The following is a 22,788-nucleotide window of genomic DNA, read 5'->3' as shown; positions in this document are numbered from 1 at the left end:
GGTCTAAGGGCGCTACAGTAATGGACTGTGAGGCTGGTTCCGGCGGAGGTTCGAGTCTTCCCTCGGGCATGGGAGTGTATGTTTGCCCTTAGGATAATTTAGATTAAGTAGTGTGTAAGCTTAGGGACTGATGACCTAGCAGTTAAGTCCCATAAGATTTCACACACATCTGAACATTTTTTTGCAAGTAAAAAGTGAGCAGTGGGAATACCGGAAAAACAGCAACTGTGGGAGGGGAAAATAATACAGGCGGAAGAGGATAAAAATATGTGAAATAGAAATCGAGGGAAGGAAAAAAAATCCACTGAAGACTAAAATAAATAAATTACTAAAGGCCAGAGGAATACTTTCAAGAATATATCGAAGTGCAGTAACTAGTTTAAAGCTGCAAGACTGCCATGTGGAACCAGGAACTTGCTGGAACAAACGCAGTACCAGGATGACATGGTAGGTGCCTGAAGTATAACCTGTTTCGTATAGTTGCTATACGATACCATCGAAAGCTTATATTTAAGAAGACAGTATGTAACACAGCTGCAGTTATCTCTAACTTCTCCAATGATGAACAAAGGGGAAAATGGTATTAGGTTTGAACAGTTTATTACTGTTACAGAAAAAAAACCAGTCCATTTGACACTTACGTGAAAGATTAGCATGGCCATGTATTTTACATTTTTTTTTTTTTTTGCTACAAGGAGTGGGTTTAGCCCTATGAGACCACGCCCATTATAAAATCACCGGTTCTTTTCAGCCAACTACCAGGCGAGGTGGTAGTGGAAGACAAGAGCTCCCAATCGGGAATAAACGTGAGGGTATTACCAATTGCGGTATTTGCCTTACAACCACGTCAAAGCTCCCTAAAACCTTGGTCGAAATCGTTGGGTTGCAATAAAAAAAGGGTGTGTGTGTGTGGGGGGGGGGGGGGGGTGAAGTGTATTGCGTACTTACTACCTGTTTTCACTCAGAATCAATGGTAGCTACTTCATGTTAAAAATAACGGAGATATATTTAGATTCTGACAGTACCGAATATAAGCACCAGAGAGTTGGCTTATCTACTATCCCGCCAGAGAGTGTGCGAGTCCAGAGGGCTGTAGCGGCCGTCTGCCCGCCGCCCCCGCCTGCCCCGGGGGCGGACGGGGGCGGCGCCCTGGCTGCCGGCTCCCATACTCGATCCACGCCGCCCCGCAGGCGCCGCCCTCTCTCCTCCAAGCACCGCCTTTCTTATCCGACATCATTTTCTGCCGCAGGATTAACTACATACTATAGCCCCCCCCCTCCCCCCCCAACACATATTCCGCCTTACCGCCTCAACGCAGCTACGATGCTGCTGTTATCGACTCCCAAGAAAGTCTGCAGAAGCTGAAACTTCCGTCAGACACTGACAGTTTTGTTTCCACTATACATTCCTTATGTAATGAGGAAGTTGAACCGTTGATCGGAAATGACTGAAGCTATTACACCGCTGTTCCATATCTGTATTACCTGACATCTTACGATTTCTATGTTTTTTTTTTTTTTTTTTTTTTTTTTAAGGTCAGATCAGTCGACACGAAAACCACACAGGGAATCGGATGAAACTTCGCGCATATACGTTGCGCAGTGTTTTTCTAGGATGCGCGACGTCGCACTTTTCGGTTCTGCGGGCACAGAGCGCATGCAAAGATGTCTTAGAACAGTAGTGCCTCCCGCCAAGTGTGAAGTGCGTGCTGTCATTAGATGTCTTCACACTGAGAGGTTCCACTTGATTTCACGCAATCCACATAATGTAACTATCATTCGTTATAGCAAAGAACGGCAGCGGTGCAGGAACTTCGAAGGTGGACGCACAGACGTTCATTATGTACTCGATCGGGGAAGTAAGATAGTGTCAACCGATGCTCCTGTTGACGGAGTGCATCAGGCGAGTCAGGGAAATCGTCTACGAAGGGCAGTTCAGAACGAGCGAAGAGAAATGTTGTCTCCGGACACCCTCCTTATTCGTGACAATGCTGTGCGGTTGCAACAAAGACGCTCCTGCAGCATTATCGATGGGGAGTGTTTGATCACCCTCCATACAGCCAGGACTTGGCTACCTCTGATTTTCATCTCTTTGCTCCCATGAACCGCTGGCTACGAGGACAGCATTTTGGCACAAATAACGAGCTGAAGACCAGCGTAGATAACTGGAGGAAAGCACAAGCAGTGTATGACGAAGATACTGGAAAAGCTCTAAATGTCTAACTCGGTGCGGGGACTATGTAGAGAAGTCGCTCGAAGGTTTAGCTAAATGTTAGAAATAAAGCATTTCTGATTTTCACTGTGATTTCCATATCACTATCGATTAATATATATATCGTATTGCAGAACTTTGCAGTCATCCCGTGAAAGACAAAATGTTTTATTTTGTTGTTGCAGTTTCTTTTTTCCTTTACAGAAGCGTAGCCGTTAGTAAAAAGCCGATGCGTGCTGAGAAACATTATGCTGTATTTGGCTTTCATTCCCATTGATTTATGAAAATAATGGAACAACTCTTCTGAAAGATGTTTCCTGAAGACGCACAGACTGTCAACTTTACTCTGAGATGGAATGTTCAGTTTACCGCAAGAGGACGCGTTTGTAACTCGAAACAATGAAAAAGGACTAGAGCAACAGACGGGCGCATGTGAGTCTGTTCCTGTATAGCTCACAGGTGTGGACGATCAGAACGAGTAGAAAGCTCGTCATTCCACAACAGACTGAAAGATCTGACTGAAACGAAACAGGCATCTTTGCTCCTGACACAACATTTGTCACCAGAATGCAAAGAGGATGATCCAGAAATTTGGTGTTACAGTAAACAAGCGCAATGTCGGTGCATTATCGAGCAGAACATTCAAGGTACTCCAAGTGTTAATGGGTTTGGTGCGATCTTACGGCTTAAAATTTATGGAACTTTTTACTGGGCATAGGACTCTCAGTATGTGGTTCAAAACTGGCGCTTTCTACCTACAGACCGAAAACATGGGCTTAATCTATGAACAGTACGGCGCTCTACTCCACTTCCATACCGACATTTATGAATTTGTAGAGACGACTCTGAAAAACTCAAATTGCTCACTTTCGCGACACTGTTAAGAAATTTACATTATTGTCTCCATGCTCACCTTCGTTTATTTTGTGTGGGTTTATGTAAATTATTCCACACTTACGTCATCTTCATCAGGATACCTACAAAAAAATACGAGCTCGTATCAACAATGCCTTTCAACAGATCTAAATGAAGGTGTTATCTAGAGTTTAGGATGAATTTACTACGGACGTGACATCTGTGGTATGAGCAAGGGAGTTTCTCTGTATTACTACAAAACCAGTAATACTATTCCCTACAAGACGACTAGAGGACAAAAGCAAAAACCCTTTTCAGTGGTTTGTAATAACCCTCTACTACAATATTATACTTTACAGAGCAATCGAACTGTCATTACATTCTGAAATACCTTCAGACTGGGGTCGAATATCGTATATTAATACATGATGTTGATGCTTGAGGCGTAGGCCTACAAGATTCATTTAGCTTGAATGTTGCGCTTTCAGACATACACTGATCAACCAGAACATTGTGACCGCACGGATATCAGCGGCGCCGCGACGTATCATTGAAGCAATGAGGACTTGATAGGTCGCTGGTAGTTGGCGCCACATTTGTACTCACAAGTCACCTAATGTCCGTAGATTCCGCGGAGGGGGCGGTGAGCGCTGATGGCACGTTCGATCACATCCCAGCTGTGTTCGATCGGGTTCAGTCCTGCCGAGTTGGCGGACTAGCACATCAATTGGTGTTCCTCGAACCACTCCATCACACTCCTGGCCTTGTGAAATGGCTCATTATCTTGCTGACAAATGCCGCTGCCGTAGGGAAACATGACCGTCACGAAGAGGTCTGCAACCAGTGTACGATACTACTTGGGCGCACGAGTCCCACCTGGCCCACGGATGCCCGCGTGAGAGAGCCGCCGCCAGCTCGGCTTCGACCCGCAGTACAGGTGACAAGGAGCTGTTCCTCTGCAAGACGACGGACTCGCGCCTTCCCATCGGCATGATGAAGAAGGTATCGGGATTTCATCAGACCGTGTAACCCTCTGCAGCTGCGCCGACGTCCAGTATCGATACTCACATGCTCATTTCACTAAAATGGTTCAAATGGCTCTGAGCACTATGGGACTCAACTGCTGTGGTCATCAGTCCCCTAGAACGTAGAACTACTTACACCTAACTAACCTAAGGACATCACACACATCCATGCCCGAGGCAGGATTCGAACCTGCGACCGTAGCAATCGCACGGTTCCGGACTGCGCGTAGAACCGCGAGACCACCGCGGCCGGCGCTCACTTCACTCGTAGGTTAGAGGGCCGTGGTGTTAACATTGGCTGAGAGAGTTTTCGGTGCACTGTGTGTTCAGACACCCTTGTGTACTGCTTGCCATTGAAGTCTAATGTTATTTGCGGCACAGTGCGCCGCCTGTCCTGTTTTACCAGTCAGTACAGCCACGATACCCGATGTCTGTAATGAGTGATGGCCACCGAACCGCACGACGTCTGGGCTTGGTTTCGCTACGCCTTGAAGACACTCACCACAGCACTCCTCCAACAGCAAAATCGTGCAGTCTTCGAAATGCTCGTGCCGAGCCTCTGGGCCATCACAATCTCCCCTCGCTCAAACCCAGAAAAGATCGCCAGCCTTCCCCATTCTACATAGGGACAGCGCGCTGACTGATGCTACATGCACCGTGCATGTGTTTGACTAGCAGTCATTCCTCCCTACGTGACGCTGGCATCGCCTGGGTAGGTTATGTCGATAGTAGGTCGATGGTCATAACATTCTGGCTGGTCGGTGTACACTGTCTGTGGGATGCACAATCTACTACTAATAGTGTTGTTGGTATTCCTCTGCGCTTTTATTTTGACCGGAATTTATTGTCTCTCAGTAGGGAAAACTGTGTTCCTGCCATCACAACAGTTTCAGTAGCAATTCACATCCACTTCGTGTTTTGTTAATACTGTTATGATACGAGGGTAATCCCAAAAGTAGGGTCTCATATTTTTTTATAAGTACATAGACCTGTTTATTTCTACAATGGTTTACATCAGTTTACAGCTTGAACATTCAGATATTTTTCAGCATAACCACTATTTCTGTCGATGCATTTTTGTAGACGCTGTGGCAGTTTTTGTATGCCCATGTCATACCAGCTCGCCACCATGCTGTTCTGAAAATTATGAACCTCTTCTTTCACCTCGTCGTCGGAGCTGAATCGGTTTCCTGCCAAATGTTCTTTTAACCTAGGGACCAGGTTATAGTCACTGGGTGCCAAGTCAGGACTATAGGGTGGGTGGGCGATGGGTAATTATTTTCCCCTGAAACTGTTGCAGGAGAGCAACGGTTTGCCGAGTGATGTGTGGGCGAGATTTGACATGGAGAATCTGTGCGCCCTTGCTCAACAATCCTTTCCTCCCGTTTGAGTTTTTTCAGAATTTCACAGTACCTGTCAGCGTTAATTGTGGTCCCGGCGATTCAGCTCCGACGATGAGGTGAAGTAAGAGGTTCATAACTTTCTGAACAGCATGGCGGCGAGCTAGTATGACATAGGCGTACAAAAACTGACACAGCGTCTACAAAAATGCGTCGATAGAAATGGTGATTTTGTCGAAAAATAATTAAATGTTCAAGCTGTAAACTGATGTAAACCATTGTAGAAAGAAAAAGGTCTATCTACTTATAAAAAAATAGGAGACCTTACTTTTGGGAATACCGTCGTACTTCATGTATCAGTCGAATTATGTGCAACTATGTGCTTGGTAGTGACGGGGCATGCCATCACTTCTTTTCCATGGAAAAAAATTAAATAAGTTTGGAATTGTATAGCATGCAGTGTTATCTGTTTTAAATAGCGCACGTTTATCGACGCATTTGCTTTGCTCAGATAAGGTTTCCCCGGGTCTCTGAATACAAATGAGAAATCAGCGGCGAAAAAGAAAAGAACCATATTAGGAGATCGGTTCTACAGTACTTTAGACCAATCGAAAACAGTAACAGTCGTTTCTGCCACCCCACATACTTAAGGAAAATGTGAAGAAGATAATTTGGTACCGATGCGGTGATTTGTTTTCGTAACAGAGAATAATAGCGGAAATAACGATATTAATGTTTTAGATTTACAAGGTGTCTTTGGAGCTGAGATTATTCTCTCTTAAATTAGATTCCCCTCAGTTATAAATTTAGGTAACTACGGTCTCGATCCTCAGTCCTGCTATCGATCTTGATCCCCAATGGTTGCCCAGTCCTAACTGATGCGATCCGCAATGAAAATCACCCCACAATATAAGACGACAAACACTCGAAATCGACCTGCGCTCGAAGTCGACCCACATTCGAAATCGATCCTCAGTTGCAACAAATCGCCACAATCGAAATGGAAACACCACCGTAATCGATGGTGCAGGTAACGTGCTTTCCGCAATGAAAATCAACCCACGGTGTAAGACGACAAACACTCGAAATCGATCCTCAGTCGCAACACATCCCCACAATCGAAATGGAAACACAACCGTAATCGACATGCACCCCGTGGTGTAGGTAACACGGTTAGACGGTCGCCCTGCGCGTTAGCGGCGCTGTGCGAGGCGGCGGCATCAGATTAGAACGCAAGAAGAACGAATAAGAAGCGGTGAGTGAGCGCAGTGTAGTGTGGTAGTGTGTGCGAGTGTCGGCGGGCGCCACGCAGCCACGTACCAGGGGTGGGAGGGGTGGATCCGCGCGAGTTGGCACTCTTAGAGGAGGCGAGCACATCGTTGACTAGCGCACCTAGGTTACTGGACGACGACGTCTTGGACGAGTACAGCTTGGAGTTGCGCGCCTGGCTCTGCTGCAGCCGCAGGTTCTCTAGCTTCGCGGGAGACGGGATGAAGCCGACGTCGCTGCCCTCCTTCACCAGCCGGCCGATCCACCAGTTGTTGTCGTACTTCTCCTGCGGGACACAAAAACCACCATCAGGCCACCTTGCTTGCTGCTCATAGTCACTAACATGCACACCGAAAAGCTATGCGGCTAGCGTAACTGGAGAAACAAGAATAGCAAGCTTACAAATGGTTCAAATGGCTCTGAGCACTATGGGACTTAACACCTGAGGTCGTCAGTCCCGTAGGCTTAGAACTACTTAAACCGAACTAACCTAAGGACATCACACACACACATCCATGCCTGAGGCAGGATTCGAACCTGTGACCGTAGCGGCAGCGCCATTCCGGACTGAAGCGCCTAGAACCGCTCGGCCACAACTGCCAGCGGTAATCTCACACTATGAAGGTTATAAACCGAGCCTCATTTCTACTGTTGTTCATCTTAGGTAAACAAGAAACAACGAAGAAAGTGAGAAATATTTCCTGAAAATTACGGAACGAAACGGTGTAATGTTTAAGGCGTTGGCATCGCATTGTGGAGGAGCACGTTTAACTTCCCCGTCCGACGGTTCAGATTTAGGTTTTTCCATGGATTTCCTAAATAAACGCAAATGCTAGGGTGTTTCTTTTGCAAAAGAAGTTTCACTTAACGAGCTAATACTAACTATATACATAATTATCAAATATTGCAGCGTTGCCTGTACTGAGGATTGTCTGTTTTTCTGGGATTGCGTGATTATCAGACGAGATTATTTTTGCCACTGCAGCGGTGTGTATGAGACTATAATCGATGTATATGTTGCTGATTTAATACATAACATTAGGTAACAGCAGTTACAGTTTAAAGATCTTCTAAAGTGTATTTATTAATAAAAAGAAGCTATGGGGTAATGCCTTTCTTCAGGTAGTTTGAGAGTATGAACTGTGCCTCCTTGTCAATCACATGAGGGAGAAATTGGAAATGATCACGTGAGAAGTTTCCCTCTAATCCACGTCAATAAACAGAAATTGACGCTCTTTGCATAGTTATGTGGTATTTTCACGATTTATGGATATTACGAATTGATTAAATGCCAGAATTTACAATGTTTTGTTCTCATCACAAGACCATGAAATGCATTAAAAACAGCAGAGATCTGTTGCTACAGGATAAGGATTCTAAGCAGTTCTTACAATTTACTAATCACGTAAGTCTATGATATTTTGTTTCTAGTATGTTGACAAACTCATTAGATTTATATAATGGCGTCTTTCAGTTCCTGAATATGTCACTAGGATCGACTGTCTTTTTGTGCGCGATACTCGCAGTCGAAATGCCGGCGTAGTGGCTAGCACCGAGCCCTCTCAGATTAGCGTCCCGTGTTCGAGGCCCGATTATTATTTTTATTTATTTTATTTTTTTAATTATCTACTTATTTCCGTGAAAACTTGATACAGGAATGTTTCTTATCAACCTAAGGTATACAAAGGCATTATATTAATTGTAAAATTACAACTGGGTTTCGCAATAATTGCCATACATTTATTATACATTAATCCTTGTATTTTATTCTTATGTTTACTCTTCAGGAAGATTTGGTGCGTTTTCTCGTATGGAACCGAACGTAGAAACGTCCCAAACATAGGCATTTCAAACATCACGTCCATCGTGTGAAGGCAAATTTGCCGCAGTCACATTCTTTTCGTATGAATCTCTTTCGGTAAATAAACGCCATTAAAGCGCTGAAGATTTCATGCGTTGGAAATAATTCCGCGGTGAACCATCCGTAACGGATCACTTTACCGAAAACTGGCGCTTGCAAATGACTGTGAGTCGAGATACACTACAGGAACGCCAACAAAAACAATTTTGAATAATTTTCTCATTCATTTATTGTTTGTCATTTTCATTTCATGCACCAGATATCAATTGGTAGACAAATACAGACCATTCTATTTGAATATGCACTGGAAAATATTCGTGCTGTAATCTGTTACTTATTTGGGTAGGTAAATGAAAAATAAAAATAATAATGAGGCTTAGAACAAAGGGCGCAAAGCTTGGAAGCGTCAACGCTAGCCAGTGTCGCACCATTTCGGCTGAGATTAGGGTGCGCTCAGAGGCATCTAAATTACGTCGAAAACTCTGACCGTCATTTTCTCAGAAACAGTCGAGTATTTACGGTTGAGCTGAGACACGTCTTTGCTTATTCTAACTGCCCTCTTACACTCTGCGAAGTTTCAAAGAAATCAGGTTAAGGCGATTGCTGTGTTCTCCACGCCAGAAACGGGGATGTGTTGTAGTAAAAGACAGGAACGGTGCTAAGAGGAAGAGCTACATTAAGAAGTCGGGTGATTAATAATTAATAATCATATAAAGGATGTTCATTTCTACTGAAGACACTGAAATATCTCGAAAGCTTTACATCGGATTAAAAAAAGTTATAGTTCCAATTTGTTTGTCTCGAAGTGATACATCCAGCGATACCACACTCACCCGCCACCTCACCCCATGCGTGGGTGGCGGGGGGTGGGCAACTTCGATATCTTCAATGGGAACCTCCCCCCCCTTTTTATAGCAGATCACGACTTTACGGCAAAATCTACGTACATTCAGTCTGTAGCATTTTCTTCGTTCTGCCACAGATGGCGCTGTAATCGGAGGAAGAGAAATGGGTACACAATCGGAAATTACGACATGCTTCTCAATGGCCCTTGAATATCCAATGGCGCGTGGGACCCCACCGCTATGCTGCCTCACCTCTGTGCATTACAAGACGCAGCACAGCGGCCGTGCAGCGAACTACCAGGTACCTGAACAGGCAGAACTGAGCTCACGTACCGTGCAGACGTAGAGCCGATGGCGACTCTCAACATTACGGTACTTGCGCATTGTTCACTGCCTGATTACCTATCTATCATCTTGAGAACAGACGTGCAAGTGGGTGATGAGCATTGCAAGCACAGAAGAAAAGTTGAAATGATTCTGATTTACGGAGAATGCAAGAGAAATGTTGAGGCTTGTTGGCTTGTATGCCGGGCGTTTTCCAGAGTAAGCTCGCTCTCGTTCGTTCTTTTACAAAGTTGTGAATGATTTTATATCTGATGGCAGCGTACAGACCGGCAAAAGGAAACGAACCAAATGTGTTACAGGAGAGATAATGAAATAGCTGTACTAGTGGCAGTGCAAACAAAACACACGGATAAGCGCCCGGCAATTACACCACGATTTCAGTATGTCCGGAGGTAGTGTCACCACAGCAGTGCGTCGTCGTATCACCCACCCCACGTGTCGCTGCTGCAGGAACATCATGGGGCCGATTTCCATATCCGGGTAGTGTTTTGTGGATGGGCATGCCAACAAATGCAAACCACCCCCATGTTCTTTGCCGAGGTAATATTTTCCGATGAATCTATATTGAAAACCCATGGTAGACTTAACCGGCATAACAAGCATCACTGGAGTGTAGACAGTCCCCACTTGTTAAGACAAGTTGAGTATCAACATCCTTGGTCGGTTGACGTATCGTGTGGCATCGTGGGGCACCAACTCACTAGTCCGTATTTTATCGACAGCACGCTGAATGGACACAAATATCAAACGATTTTGGATCAGGAACTACCGGTACAACTGCAGGATATTGCCCTGGATATTCGACAACTAATGTGGTTTCTGAATGCATTACGAAATTGAAGCACTGGAGGTATTAGATTGTGTGTACACTCGTCGGTGGATCGGCAGAGGTGGCCTTGCTGATTGGCCCCCCAGGTCGCCAGATTTGACGCCACCGGATTTCTTTCTGTGGGGATATTTAAAAGATAAGGTGTGCTAGCGAGTGTTAACAGGCCGTGAAGACAGACACGGTCGACCGCATCAAAAACGCCTCTGCTGGCATTCCTGCATATATGCTTCTGCCCTGTTTACGGTCATTTGAAAAGCGGATCATCAAGTGAACTGAAGTTGGTGGTACTACGTTCGAGCACTCGCTCTAATTGGAAAAGTAGAGTAGCGTTCGCCTTGAGCCACGGCCACAGTGGCGCGAAGAGTACTTCCCTGTTCGATTTGTCTGAGGAATACAATGTTGCCAACGGTGTTTCCGGTTAGAATTTATGAAATGCTGACCTGTACTACCATCTCATCATGGAGATGGGTTCCCACGTGCCACTGAATATTCGAAGGCATTGAGTAATTTATCGTAAATTCCGATTGTGTACCCATTTCTCTTCCTCCTATTACAGCGCCATCTGTGGCAGAACGAAGAAAGTGCTTCAGACTGAATGTACGTAGATTTTGCATAGAATCGTAATCTGCAATAAAAAAACGGGTGTTTCCTTTGAAACTTCCAATTTTTCCTACCTGCCAGCCACGAAAGGGGTTGGATTTGGGGACATTGGGGGGGGGGGGGGGGCGAGATCGAATGTGGTATCATTGGATGTCCTCCTCCGAGACAAACAAGTTGGAATTGTAACTTCTTTGGATACTATATGTAGTTTTTGAGATATTTCAATGTCTTCAGTTAAAATGAACACCCTGTTTATGAGAGGTCTGAGGAAGAAGCGAGTATAAGCTGTTCTATTGACATATTATGGCTGCGGATTGCAAAATTGTGGGTGTGGAATGGATAGTTAGGAATATTTGTTGGTGGAAACCAATAAACTTAGTTTGTATACATCGTATTGTATTATATAACGTATCCTATTCATGTGTAATTACCAATTCGATGGCCATTCATAATTGACACGGCACGAACCGTAGGTAGGTGGTTTATACAGGGTGGTCCACTGATAGTGACCGGGCCAAATATCTCACGAAATAAGCATCAAATGAAAAAACTACAAAGAACGAAACTCGTCTAGCTTGTAGGGGGAAACCAGATGGCCCTATGGTTGGCCCGCTAGATGGCGCTGACATAGGTCAAACGGATATCAGTTGCGTTTTTTTTTAAATAGTAACCCCCATTTTTTATTACATATTCGTGTAGTACGTAAAGAAATATGAATGTTTTAGTTGGACTACTTTTTTCGCTTTGTGATAGAAGGCACTGTGATAGTCACAAACGTATAAGTACGTGGTATCACGTAATATTCCGCTAGTGCGGACGGCAATTGCTTCGTGATACATGACCCGTGTTTAAACGGGTTTACCAATTGCAGAAAAGGTCGATATCGCGTTGACGTATGGCTATTGTGATTAAAATGCCCAACGGCGTGTGCTATGTATGCTGCTTGGTATCCTGGACGACATCATCCAAGTGTCCGGACCGTTCGCCGGATAGTTACGTTATTTAAGGACACAGGAAGGGTTCAGCTACATGTGCAACGTCAACCACGACCTGCAACAAATGATGATGCTCAAGTAGATGTTTTAGCTGCTGTCGCGGCTAATCCGCACATCAGTTGCAGACAAACTAAGCGAGAATTGGTAATCTCAAAAACGTCGGTGTTGAGAATGCTATATCAACATCGATTGCACCCGTATCATATATCTATGCACCAGGAATTGCATGGCGACGATTTTGAACGTTGTGTGCAGTTCTGCCACTGTGCGAAAGAGAAATTACGGGACGATGACAGATTTCTTGCACGCGTTGTATTTAGCGACGAAGCGTCATTCACCAACAGCGGTAACGTAAACCAGCATAATATGCACTATTGGGCAACGGAAAATCCACGATGGTTGCAACAAGTGGAACATCAGCGAGCTTGACGGGTTAACGTATGGTGCGGCATTATGGGAGGAAGGATAACTGGCCCCCATTTTATCAATGGCAATCTAAATGGTGCAATGTCTGCTGATTTCATACGTAATGTTCTACCGATATTACTACAAGATGTTTCACTGCATGACAGAATGGCGATGTACTTCCAATATGATGGATGTCCGGCACATAGCTCGCGTGTGGTTGAAACGGTATTGAATATCATATTTCATGATAGGTAGATTGGTCGTCGAATCACGTTCAGATCTGACGTGTCCGGATTTGTAACTATGGGGAAAGTTGAAGGATATTTGCTATCGTGATCCACCGACAGCGCCTGACAACATGCGTTAGCGATTGTCAATGCATGTGCGAACATTACGGAAGGCGAACTACTCGCTCTTGAGAGGAATGTCGTTATACGTATTGCCAAATGCATTGAGGTTGACGGACTTCATTTTCAGCATTTATTGCATTAATGTTTTATTTTCAGCTAATCACGCTGTAACATCATGCTTTATCTGAAATGATAAATTCACAAAGGTACATGTATCACATTGGAACAACCGAAATAAAATGTTCAAACGTACCTACGTTCTGTATTTTAATTTAAAAAACCTACCTGTTACCAACTGTTCGTCTAAAATTGTGAGCCATATGTTTGTGACTATTACAGCGCCATCTATCACAAACCGAAAAAGTGGCCAACTAAAACATTCATGTTTCTTTACGTACTACACGAATATGTAATAAAATGGGGGTTACTATTAAAAAAAAAAAAACGCCGTTGATATCCGTTTCACCTGTGGCAGCGCCATCTAGCGGGCCAACCATAGCGCCATCTGGTTTCCCCTTTCAAGCTAGACACGTTTCATTCTTTGTAGTTTTTCGTTTGACCCATATTTCGTGAGATATTTGGCCCGGTCACGATCCGTGGACCACCCTGTATATGTCGGACGTGTTGTGTAACGTATTAACATCGCATCTAGTTTTTTTTTCTTTTACTACTCTTTCAATGGGAGAGGTGTGAGGAACTGAATGCCAGTGTCGGAAAAATTTAGTATCAGGTCACTCAAATGCACAGATGTCAAAAATGAGGAGTGTGAACAAGTCACGCAAGTTTAAATCAACACTCATGATAGAGTGTTATGGCGTCCAGAAGGTCACTGCACTGCTGAAAACTATACCTGTTATACTCGTGTCATTGGCAGAGGTAGGCTTACATTAGTATACGCGGGCTGTGTCGATTGTGGTGTTACACTCGACTCTTAAGTGTATTTGTACTTCCACACCAATTATGCAACAGACTTATGTTTCGCGAAGAGGAATAGCACCTGTTACACGAGATTCGCGCGGGGGTGGACAAAAATAGGAAATACTGTGAGAATTGCACGCTTGAACATAAATGCAGGTGCTGGTCAAGGCTGCAGGTTGCGCAGTCTTTATGATCAAGAACGGCACGTGTGCAAAACTCCTAATTACGTTGCGAATGGCAGTCGTGGCCAGAACAGCGTTCTGTATAGTTGTGAGTGCATTATGTCGGAGTTAAGTGAATTTAAACGAGGGAAATGGTTGGTGTTCGTTTGATGGGTGCTTGCATAGGCAAGGTAGCCGAAGTGTTTGGTGTTTCAAGAGGCACCAACCGAAGGTTTACACCGCTTATAGGGTAAGCGGAAAAACATCGTCCGCTAAGTGACAACAATGTGGACGAAAGTACGTGTTGAATGGTAGTGACGGGTGGCCATTGAAGGGGATTGTGCCGAAAAATGGGAGGACGACAGATGCAAAAGCCACTGCAGAAGTGAATGTAGCACTCGCGAACACTGTCTGCATCAAAACAACACGGAGGGAGCTCCATAAGCAGGGAATAGCAAGGTGAGCTGCAATTAAAAACAGTGACTCAAATGCCTGTAACAGGAAAATGTGGCGCCGAAGCCTTGAAACCTGAACTATGGGGCAATGGAAGAAAGGCATTTGGTCGGATGAATTTTGTTTCACACTGTTTCCAACTTCTGGTCGAGTTTACGTCCCAACATGCCGGAGGTACCCAACGGTTACTCTGCAAGGCTGATAAGATCCATCTCATAGTTCAATGTTTGTTCGTCAAAATGGTGATGCTGTGTTCCAAGACGACAGGGTCCGTATTCACACATCCCGCATCGTCCAGATCGGGTTTTGTGAACAGGAGGACAAACGAGGTCCAAGCGTCATGACAATATAGATATATATAAGTTTTTAGACACGGAGAACTATCAGTAACCCGCGTTTAGACAACAGTTCGCACGAGATTTCAAGAATATGTGTACTGATTAACAACAAATGTAACAATTGTTGCTGGACGTGTTGTTGTATAAAAATGTAGTCTGAATTTTGTTATAGGTGGAATGCGAGTAAATGTAAAGCTTTAATAGGTAAATGGAAGCAACCTGTGTGCGAAACTAACATAAGCAGATGAAGTGGAGGCGATATCTGCTAATTTTTTTCTTTCCGTCGTTGCTCATTTTAATTCAACCGTCCGAAGCACGTAGCAACTGAATCCTTATCGCACTAGAGTGTAAAGTGACCACAATAAGACGCTTAGAACTAAAACTTCTATACAGGCGTAGCGAGCTATGTATTACACTGAAGTGTCAAAGAAACAGGTATAGGCATGCGTATTCAAATTCAGAGATATGTAAACAGGTAGAATACGGCGCTGCGGTCGGCAACGCCTATGGAAGACAACAAGTGTCTGGCGCAGTTGTTAGATCGGTTACTGCTACTACGATGGCAAGTTATCAATAGTTAAGCGAGTTTGAACGTGGTGTTACAGTCGGCGCACGAGAGATGGGACACAGTATCTCCGAGGTAGTGATGAAGGGGAGTTTTCCCATACGACTATTTCACTAGTGTACCGTGAATATCAGGAATCCGATGAAACACGAAATCTCCGACATCGCTGCGGCCGGGAAAAGATGCTGCAAGAACGGGACCAACGACGACTGAAGAGAATCTTTCAGCCTGACAGAAGTGCAGACCTTCCGCAGACTGCTGCAGATTTCAGTGCTGGGCCAACCAACAAGTGTCATTCAACGAAACATCATCGATATGGCCTTTCGGAGTCCAAGGCCCACTCGTGTACCTTTGACGACTGCATGACACAAGCCTTTACGCCTCGCCTGGGCCTTCAACACCGACATTGGTCTGTTGATGACTGGAAAAATGTTTCGTGGTAGGACCAGTGTCGTTTCAAATTGTATCGAGCGGATGGACGTTTATGGGTCTGGAGACAACCTCATGAACCCATGGACCCTGCATGTCAGCAAGCTGGTGGAGGCTCTGTAATGGTGTGATAAGGAACCTCTGATACGTCTAGATACGACTCTGGCAGGTGACATGTGCGTAAGCGTCCTGTTTGATCACCTGTATTCATTCATGTCCACTGTGCATTCCGACGGACTTGGGCGCAGGACTATACAACATTCCACTTGTCCAGAATTGCTACAGAGTGGCTCCAGGAACACTCTTCTGAGTTAAAACATTTCCGCAAGCCACCAAACTCCCCTGTCATGAACACTTTTACGGATTTATGGACTGGCCTCCAGGATTCATGGTGTCAGTTCCATCCAGCGCTGCTTCAGACATTGGTCGAGTCCATGCCACGTCGTGTTCCGGCACTTCTAAGTGCTCACGGGGACCCTACACGATATTATGCAGGTGTACCAGTTTCTTTGGCTCTTCAGTGTTGAACTTTCCTGGCTGATTCACTCCACACTCGGAGTCCCGTGCTCTCGCCAGCATCTCTCAAACAGCCACACAAGCACGCCTCACGGTGCTTCACTCTGTCAGTTCCTATCTCCTACACTCTTCTTTAAGAGTTAAATGATAATGTGCGAGAGTAATGGGTACATACTGCTGTTTAATATTTTAAAGTAAGTGTATGGTTTCTCGAAACCCATATTACACAACATAAAAGTTTAAGAGAGTGTAAAATATATGCCTATAGAAACCAGATACATAGTCTGAAAAAGTATTACACACTTATTCATTCGTCATTGTCATAGAACAGCTAAGTGTTTCTGAAGGGTTACAGAAATACGCACAGCTGTTCTATGACAGAGTACCAGATTCAACTGAAGTTAAATTAGGTAAAATATATAACAAGAAATAAAGCTGACGAAAATAAGACTAAATTAGCTACAGAACAGTTTGCACGTGGGCTCCCTATGTCCTGAACGGAATCAGGGTTTCGTTGAGTGTCAGTAAAAGGAAATAAATGCAGTGGAATCATTCCAAGTTTATCGCAACGAGCGTATCCAACCGAATGCGGTTGAAATGCCTCTACTCGCGTAAAGGTTGTTTATAATGGTTGTTTAACTTAGGCCTTGCTGTTAGTAGAAGCTGCTATGCAGCAACCATGGTAACATTAGCAACATCAGTGACAGCGACACACGGTCAGGTAGATTGTGTTTTAATTATTTCCTATTGCAGTCATTTTCGCTTGCAGGAGTGAATAAATGAGATAAAAATACATTTCAACAATAAGTATGGTTAACAACACAGTATTGTCTGGAGGTCAGAGTCGATGGTCCTATATAAAAAAGAATTCCATCTTATGACTCATAAAATCTTTCTCGGTACTGTACTTAATGACTTGTCTCGGACGCCCGAGGTCCGGCTCGCTCTTTACGACCTCCTGCCCCGTAAATCCCACACTGGTGTCACCCACTGGCCATTTCTCTGCCCTCTGCCTCACAGCAAAGCGAGCGACCTAATGAAACCTGAGAAGATCGCTGAAAATTCTCTATGAGTTCGACGTGAGTTGCTCGGTCAAAACTTCTAAATCTAATATTATTTCAGACTTCCTTCCAGAAAATAAAATTTAGTGAGGAACTTTGAGGTAGCATTTATGAAAATAATCCAGAAATAATTGTGTTGATGTAGCTCCCATATAAACTAGTTCTGGGTATAAGCTTTACCCGTGCGTCTCCGAAGGCGATGGCCAACGTGTCTGGCTGCTATGCGGAGGATCCGGGCTCTAGTCACGATACTGCCACGGATGTTCGCTTGGTGGGAGGACGTTCAGCCTCGTGATGTCAGCTGCAGACGGACTCGGATACAGAGTAGCGGCTCGCAGGTAAGGAAAGCCGAACACAGTCGCCAGAATAGGGTGCTGACCCCACACGCCTCCATACCACTTTCCAATGCTATTGACGGAAGATGACACGGTGGCGGTCGGTGCCGATGGCCCACCTGGACCATAACGCGGAGCTTCGGTGTACGTTTTATCTGTAACTACTGTTAACAAACCGAGTTCATAATATAACTTGGTCACCACAGATTAAAAGGATTTTGTGCACAAAATCTATAAACAAAATAACTTTTCTTGCAAAATCCTCGTTGCTACTTTTAGTTCAACAATTCCTTCAATAATAACGACGACAACATGGACTATTAATATTATTAGTCAAGTATAGTGAAGATTTATATTAATCTGAGGATTTACTATAGGAGTTATAGGTAAATAGTATCCTCGGGCCGCCAATGAAGGCGCGCGTGTATAAATGTGTGAATTGTTGGACAGTTATAATCCAACAACTCATGTCTATAAATTGCAGCGTAAAAAACAGATAGAAGAATAGAATCAAACAATGATGGACTTTAGAAAAATCAGTATGGCTTCAGAAAGATAAATTTATTAGAAAAGTAGTCTGGGCCTTCGTTCATAGAGAAAGAAATAATTTTAAATAATCAAGATACTTGCAGAACACGTGAAGACGTAGAGAAAGCGTTCAGCAACGTCAAAGTGAGTAAGGGTACAAAGTACAAACATCAAAAATTACAATTCCTGTAAGTTACAGATGATGTTGCTTATTCTCTCAATTGAATGAGCGACGGGCAAAAATGAGAAAATTTCAGAAAAGGAAGTTCATGTTGACGTAGCTTCTGTAGCATAGAATGCGGGATAGGAAACACGGCGAGGTGGCGTCGTCCCAAAACAATGGACTCCTATTCGTGTGGGCAACAGTTAAAATTCTCGTTCGGTTATTGAGATTTTGGTTTTCACTTATTTCCCTGAATCGCTCAAGCTAAATATCGGGATAATTCCTCTCCAAAGTACAAGTGTAATTCCTGTTCCTTCCCAGTGCGAATTTAAGTTCTCTCTCTAATAACCTCGTCCTCGATAGAACATTTAAAGAGTAACAGGAAAGATGAACAACGATTATAAATACTGATACAGGAGAAGACAAAGAGGACAACTCTGTGTTTAGGGAAGGAGGCAAATAAAGAACATGGTAGGAAGAGAGAGTTAATTTGGAGACAAACGGTCTGAAGGAGGTTTTAACAACACATCTTCAGGGAACTAGTTTAGTACGCCTACCATGTACTCTGGCACAGGTAAAAACCTCACAGAGACACTACCTGACGTTGAACTCTGTCTCTGACTTTTTGTTGAAGGTTATGCATGACGTCGTTGATGACCCTGAACCGACGATATGGTCAATGATATCGTTATCAGTGGGATGCCAAAACCACTACTTATCTCCAGCCAATCATAGTGCAGTATTAAAACACAAGATGATGCAAATAGTCCAATTGCTTTAATAAAAATTAAGAGACCCCTCCATTCCCCCTATCTCCAACCAATCAGTAAATCCAGTACTCCTTATCTCCAGCCAATCATAGTGTGCAAAATCTAAGATGACGGAAATAGACCAATTGTATTAATGGGGAAGTAAAAGTCCCTCCCCCTCGTGTCTCCAGCCAGTCATAGTGCACTATTAAAACTCCAAGTTGTTGGCAGTACATCACTTGCGTGCAATATTCGCCATGGTCACTCCTCTTTCCAGCCAGTCAGAGCGTGGTATTTAAAAGATGTCAAATTACGTTATTTCCAATGTAAAATTCTCTATCTCCAACCAATCAGAGCGTAGTATTAAAAGTAGCGCCAGATGCTTAATGAAAATTACGTAACTCTAGGATTAAAATCAGTGCTTATTATTTCCGAAAAGCATTTACTCTGGTCAAATTACATTATTTACGTACTAATGACTGCAAGGTCAAGATATGTGGGTACATACACACTGTATAGTGTTCCATCCAAAGAAACAGAATACCATACAGAGGCAGCACCGCGACCAAAGTGAAGCAAATTGAACAAGTCTCTGCCTTGGTTTTGGAGGCAAAAGAAAGAGGCGTGGCACGTGACAGTGTGTAAGAAAGTCATGAAATTGCAACTGTTCATTAATAATATTACCTCTGAGTATAGCGCCTGAACACTTTATGAATATCGTCTCTTGACAGTGTCAGTAGCTTTCAGTTAAATACTGTAACCCCAGCTGATCACTGATGACCCCATCAGTTCTAGGTCATCGATGACATCATGCAAGACCTTGAACAAAAGGCTAGTGACTGTGTTCAAATTTAGATAGTATTTCTGTAAGGTTCATAGCTGTGCCCAAGGGCCGGCAGCGGTGGTCTCGCGGTTCTAGGCGCGCAGTCCGGAACCGTGCGACTGCTACGGTCGCAGGTTCGAATCCTGCCTCAGGCATAGATGTGTGTGATGTCCGTAGGTTTGTTAGGTTTAAGTAGTTCTAAGTTCTAGGGGACTGATGACCACAGAAGTTGAGTCCCGTAGTGCTCAGAGCCATTTGAACCATTTTTTTGTGCCCAAGTCGCCGTACCTATACTACTTACCTATTAAATAATGATATTATAATGTGGAAGACGCTGTTGCAACTGTCCATCTGCAGCAAGGAATTGTACAGCGTTCGTCTGAAAAGTTAGGTGAATAGTCTCAGAAAATAAAGAAAACAAGAGTTACACCCAAAATACCTTCACTAGCCAGCAGAGTAGCCACCATTAGCTACAACACACTTGTGATATCGGTTTTGAAGCTGTTGGAACCCCTCAAAAAACGGTTTATGGGGAATCACTCGAAGCACCGTTGTTACGATTGTTGCTTCTCCGCATCATTACAGGAGGTGAGACCTGGTGTTACCAGTACCATCTGGAGACCAAGCGGCAGCCAGTGGCGTTGTGTTCTCGTTTTCCTCACCCCTAAAATAAAGTTAGATGTCAAAATCCAAGATTGAGATGGCGTTGATCGCCCTTTTCGAGAGCAAGGGCACCTATCGTGAATTTCCACCAGAGGGTGGCGTGGAAGATGATTAACACCATTTCACTCACTGTCGCTTAGTTTCCCGATCGTTTAGGTAGTAGCAGGTCTCATCTCCTGCAAAGATGCAGATATTCGACAATGCGTGACCACGGCGTTTCGAGCAATTCAACAAGGAGTGTTTTACTGCCAGTTTCCAGTAGCTTTACAACCGATGTCACAAGTGTGTTGCAACTAATGGTGGCTACTCTGCTGGCCAGTAAAGGTATCTTGTTTGTAAATCTTGTTTGATTTTTTTTGAGCCCATTCACCATTTAGGACGCACCTTGTTGGAAAATAAAGCATGAAGTGTGTAGAAACTGGAGAGGAAGAAACTAGGTGCGCCTGAAATTTGGTGCCGTAGGAGTGTACTATAAGTAAACGATCGTAGAAAGTGAGATAGAAAGGTGTTGAAAGGGAAACAGAAAGAAAAAAAATCTATTAAAATTGTACCAGCAATGATTCGGTTTGAGGAAACTCTTTTATGGGACGTAGATTCCGTTGTAGCCTGACATCGATGTTATTCAGTCTGTACATTGAACAAATTGTGAAGAAAACCGAGAAGAAATTTGGAAAGGGAATTAAAGTTCAGTTGGAAGAAATAAAAACTTTGAGACTTGCCGATGACATTGTAATTGAGAGTCGCTAAGGACTTCGAAGAGCAGTTGAACTGAATGAACAGTGTCTTGAAAGATGGGTATAAGATGAACATCAACAAAAGTAAAACAAAGACAGTAAAGTGTATTCGAATTAAAACATGCGATGCAGAAGGAATTGGATTAAGAAATGAGGCAGTGAAAGCAGCAGTTGACTTTTGCTCTTTCGAAAGCGAAGTAACTGATGATAGCCGAAATAAAGAGGATATAAAATACAGACTAGCAGCGGCGCGAAAAGCTTTCTGAAGAGAGGACCTTGTTAACATAAGATATAATTTTCAGTGTTAGAAATTTTATTCTGAAGGTATTTGTCTGGATTGCAGCCCTGTGTGGACGTGAAACGTGGACGATAATCAGTTCAGACAAGGAGATTATAGAAACTTGTGAAATGTAATGCTGTAGAGGAATGCTGAGGATTAGAGGGTAGATCCAACAACAAATGAAGAGAGACTGAATGGAACTAGAGGAATAAATAAGGGATCAGCTGATAGCACAAGGAACTGTCAGTATGGTAATGGAAGGGGAGAGAACGCGGCCTGTGAACCGACTTGCGGACCCAGCATTTCAATTGTACTCCGAGTGACGCTGTAACTCGGCATTGTTGACGTACACAAGTCTTTGCCAGAAGTAAAATAAGCAATAAATCACAGAATGAAATCCCAGGGCCGACTCTGAATTGATACTCGGAACTGTGGACTGGTAGCGTTGCACTTACCCACTCTGATAAAATGCTATTTGAGCGTGAATTTAAAGACAGAATTTTTTGACGCTTTTAAGATATGTAAACGTTTTATTCCAGTTTTATTTAATTGTTCGTGGACGCTGCTTTTGTACGTTCTATCCATCTCGTACTTGCTGTCATTTACCACTGTGTGTTCACCTAGGACATACGGTAGCCTCACCGTATTGCATATGATTTGGATGGCCAATCTTACGTGTTCAATAACTTCAATCTTCATCACATTTTAACTTTGAATTTAATTTAATTTTTTCCTTCTTATTAGGTACAGATCAGTCACTCTTTTCTCTAACTTAAGTCACTAGAAGCACCTATTGTGCTTTCGCTGTATCAGCGGCCATCCACTGTTTAGTAAATCTAGTTTGCCTTTGCCGGTTAGAAGGCCCAGCTGCTCGGCGTCCACGCCAGCATGTACGCTTGACTCTAAGCCGTGCCGTATCGGTGCAAACGTACTTGTAGTTGTCCGATGGCTGTGTTTGTTAGATGGTCAGACCACTTCTCTGTTGTGCCTATGGGTTGATTTCTGAAATTTTCTGTCTGGGTTCCCACAGTTCCGTTTATTTACTCTGACATCCAGACGGTTTCATGTGTATGTGGCTGGTGTGTAGAGCTCCGGTAGCAGGCGCAGCGAACTTCATTTGACAGTTTTACGTGAGTACT

The 22,788-nt window shown here is 43.8% G+C and overlaps 1 protein-coding gene across 14 annotated transcripts in view; it reads right to left on the bottom strand.

Annotated features, from left to right (window-relative positions):
• Positions 1-22,788, bottom strand: part of LOC126272091 (voltage-dependent L-type calcium channel subunit beta-1) — a 2,208,268-nt gene that overhangs the window by 158,119 nt on the left and 2,027,361 nt on the right. For 8 of the 14 annotated variants that reach the window (XM_049974653.1, XM_049974656.1, XM_049974654.1 and 5 more), the window contains one exon: positions 6,752-6,986. In XM_049974653.1, coding sequence (XP_049830610.1) covers positions 6,752-6,986 — 235 coding nt within the window. The remainder of the gene's footprint in view (positions 1-6,751; positions 6,987-22,788) is intronic. The other 6 variants (XM_049974664.1, XM_049974661.1, XM_049974658.1 and 3 more) reach the window with 1 other exon arrangement.

The sequence above is a fragment of the Schistocerca gregaria genome, chromosome 5 (assembly GCF_023897955.1).
Source record: "Schistocerca gregaria isolate iqSchGreg1 chromosome 5, iqSchGreg1.2, whole genome shotgun sequence".
In the NCBI taxonomy this organism is placed as follows: domain Eukaryota; kingdom Metazoa; phylum Arthropoda; class Insecta; order Orthoptera; family Acrididae; genus Schistocerca; species Schistocerca gregaria.
The sequence above is the reverse complement of the archived record's forward strand: the minus strand, read 5'-3'. Positions and strand labels throughout refer to the sequence as shown.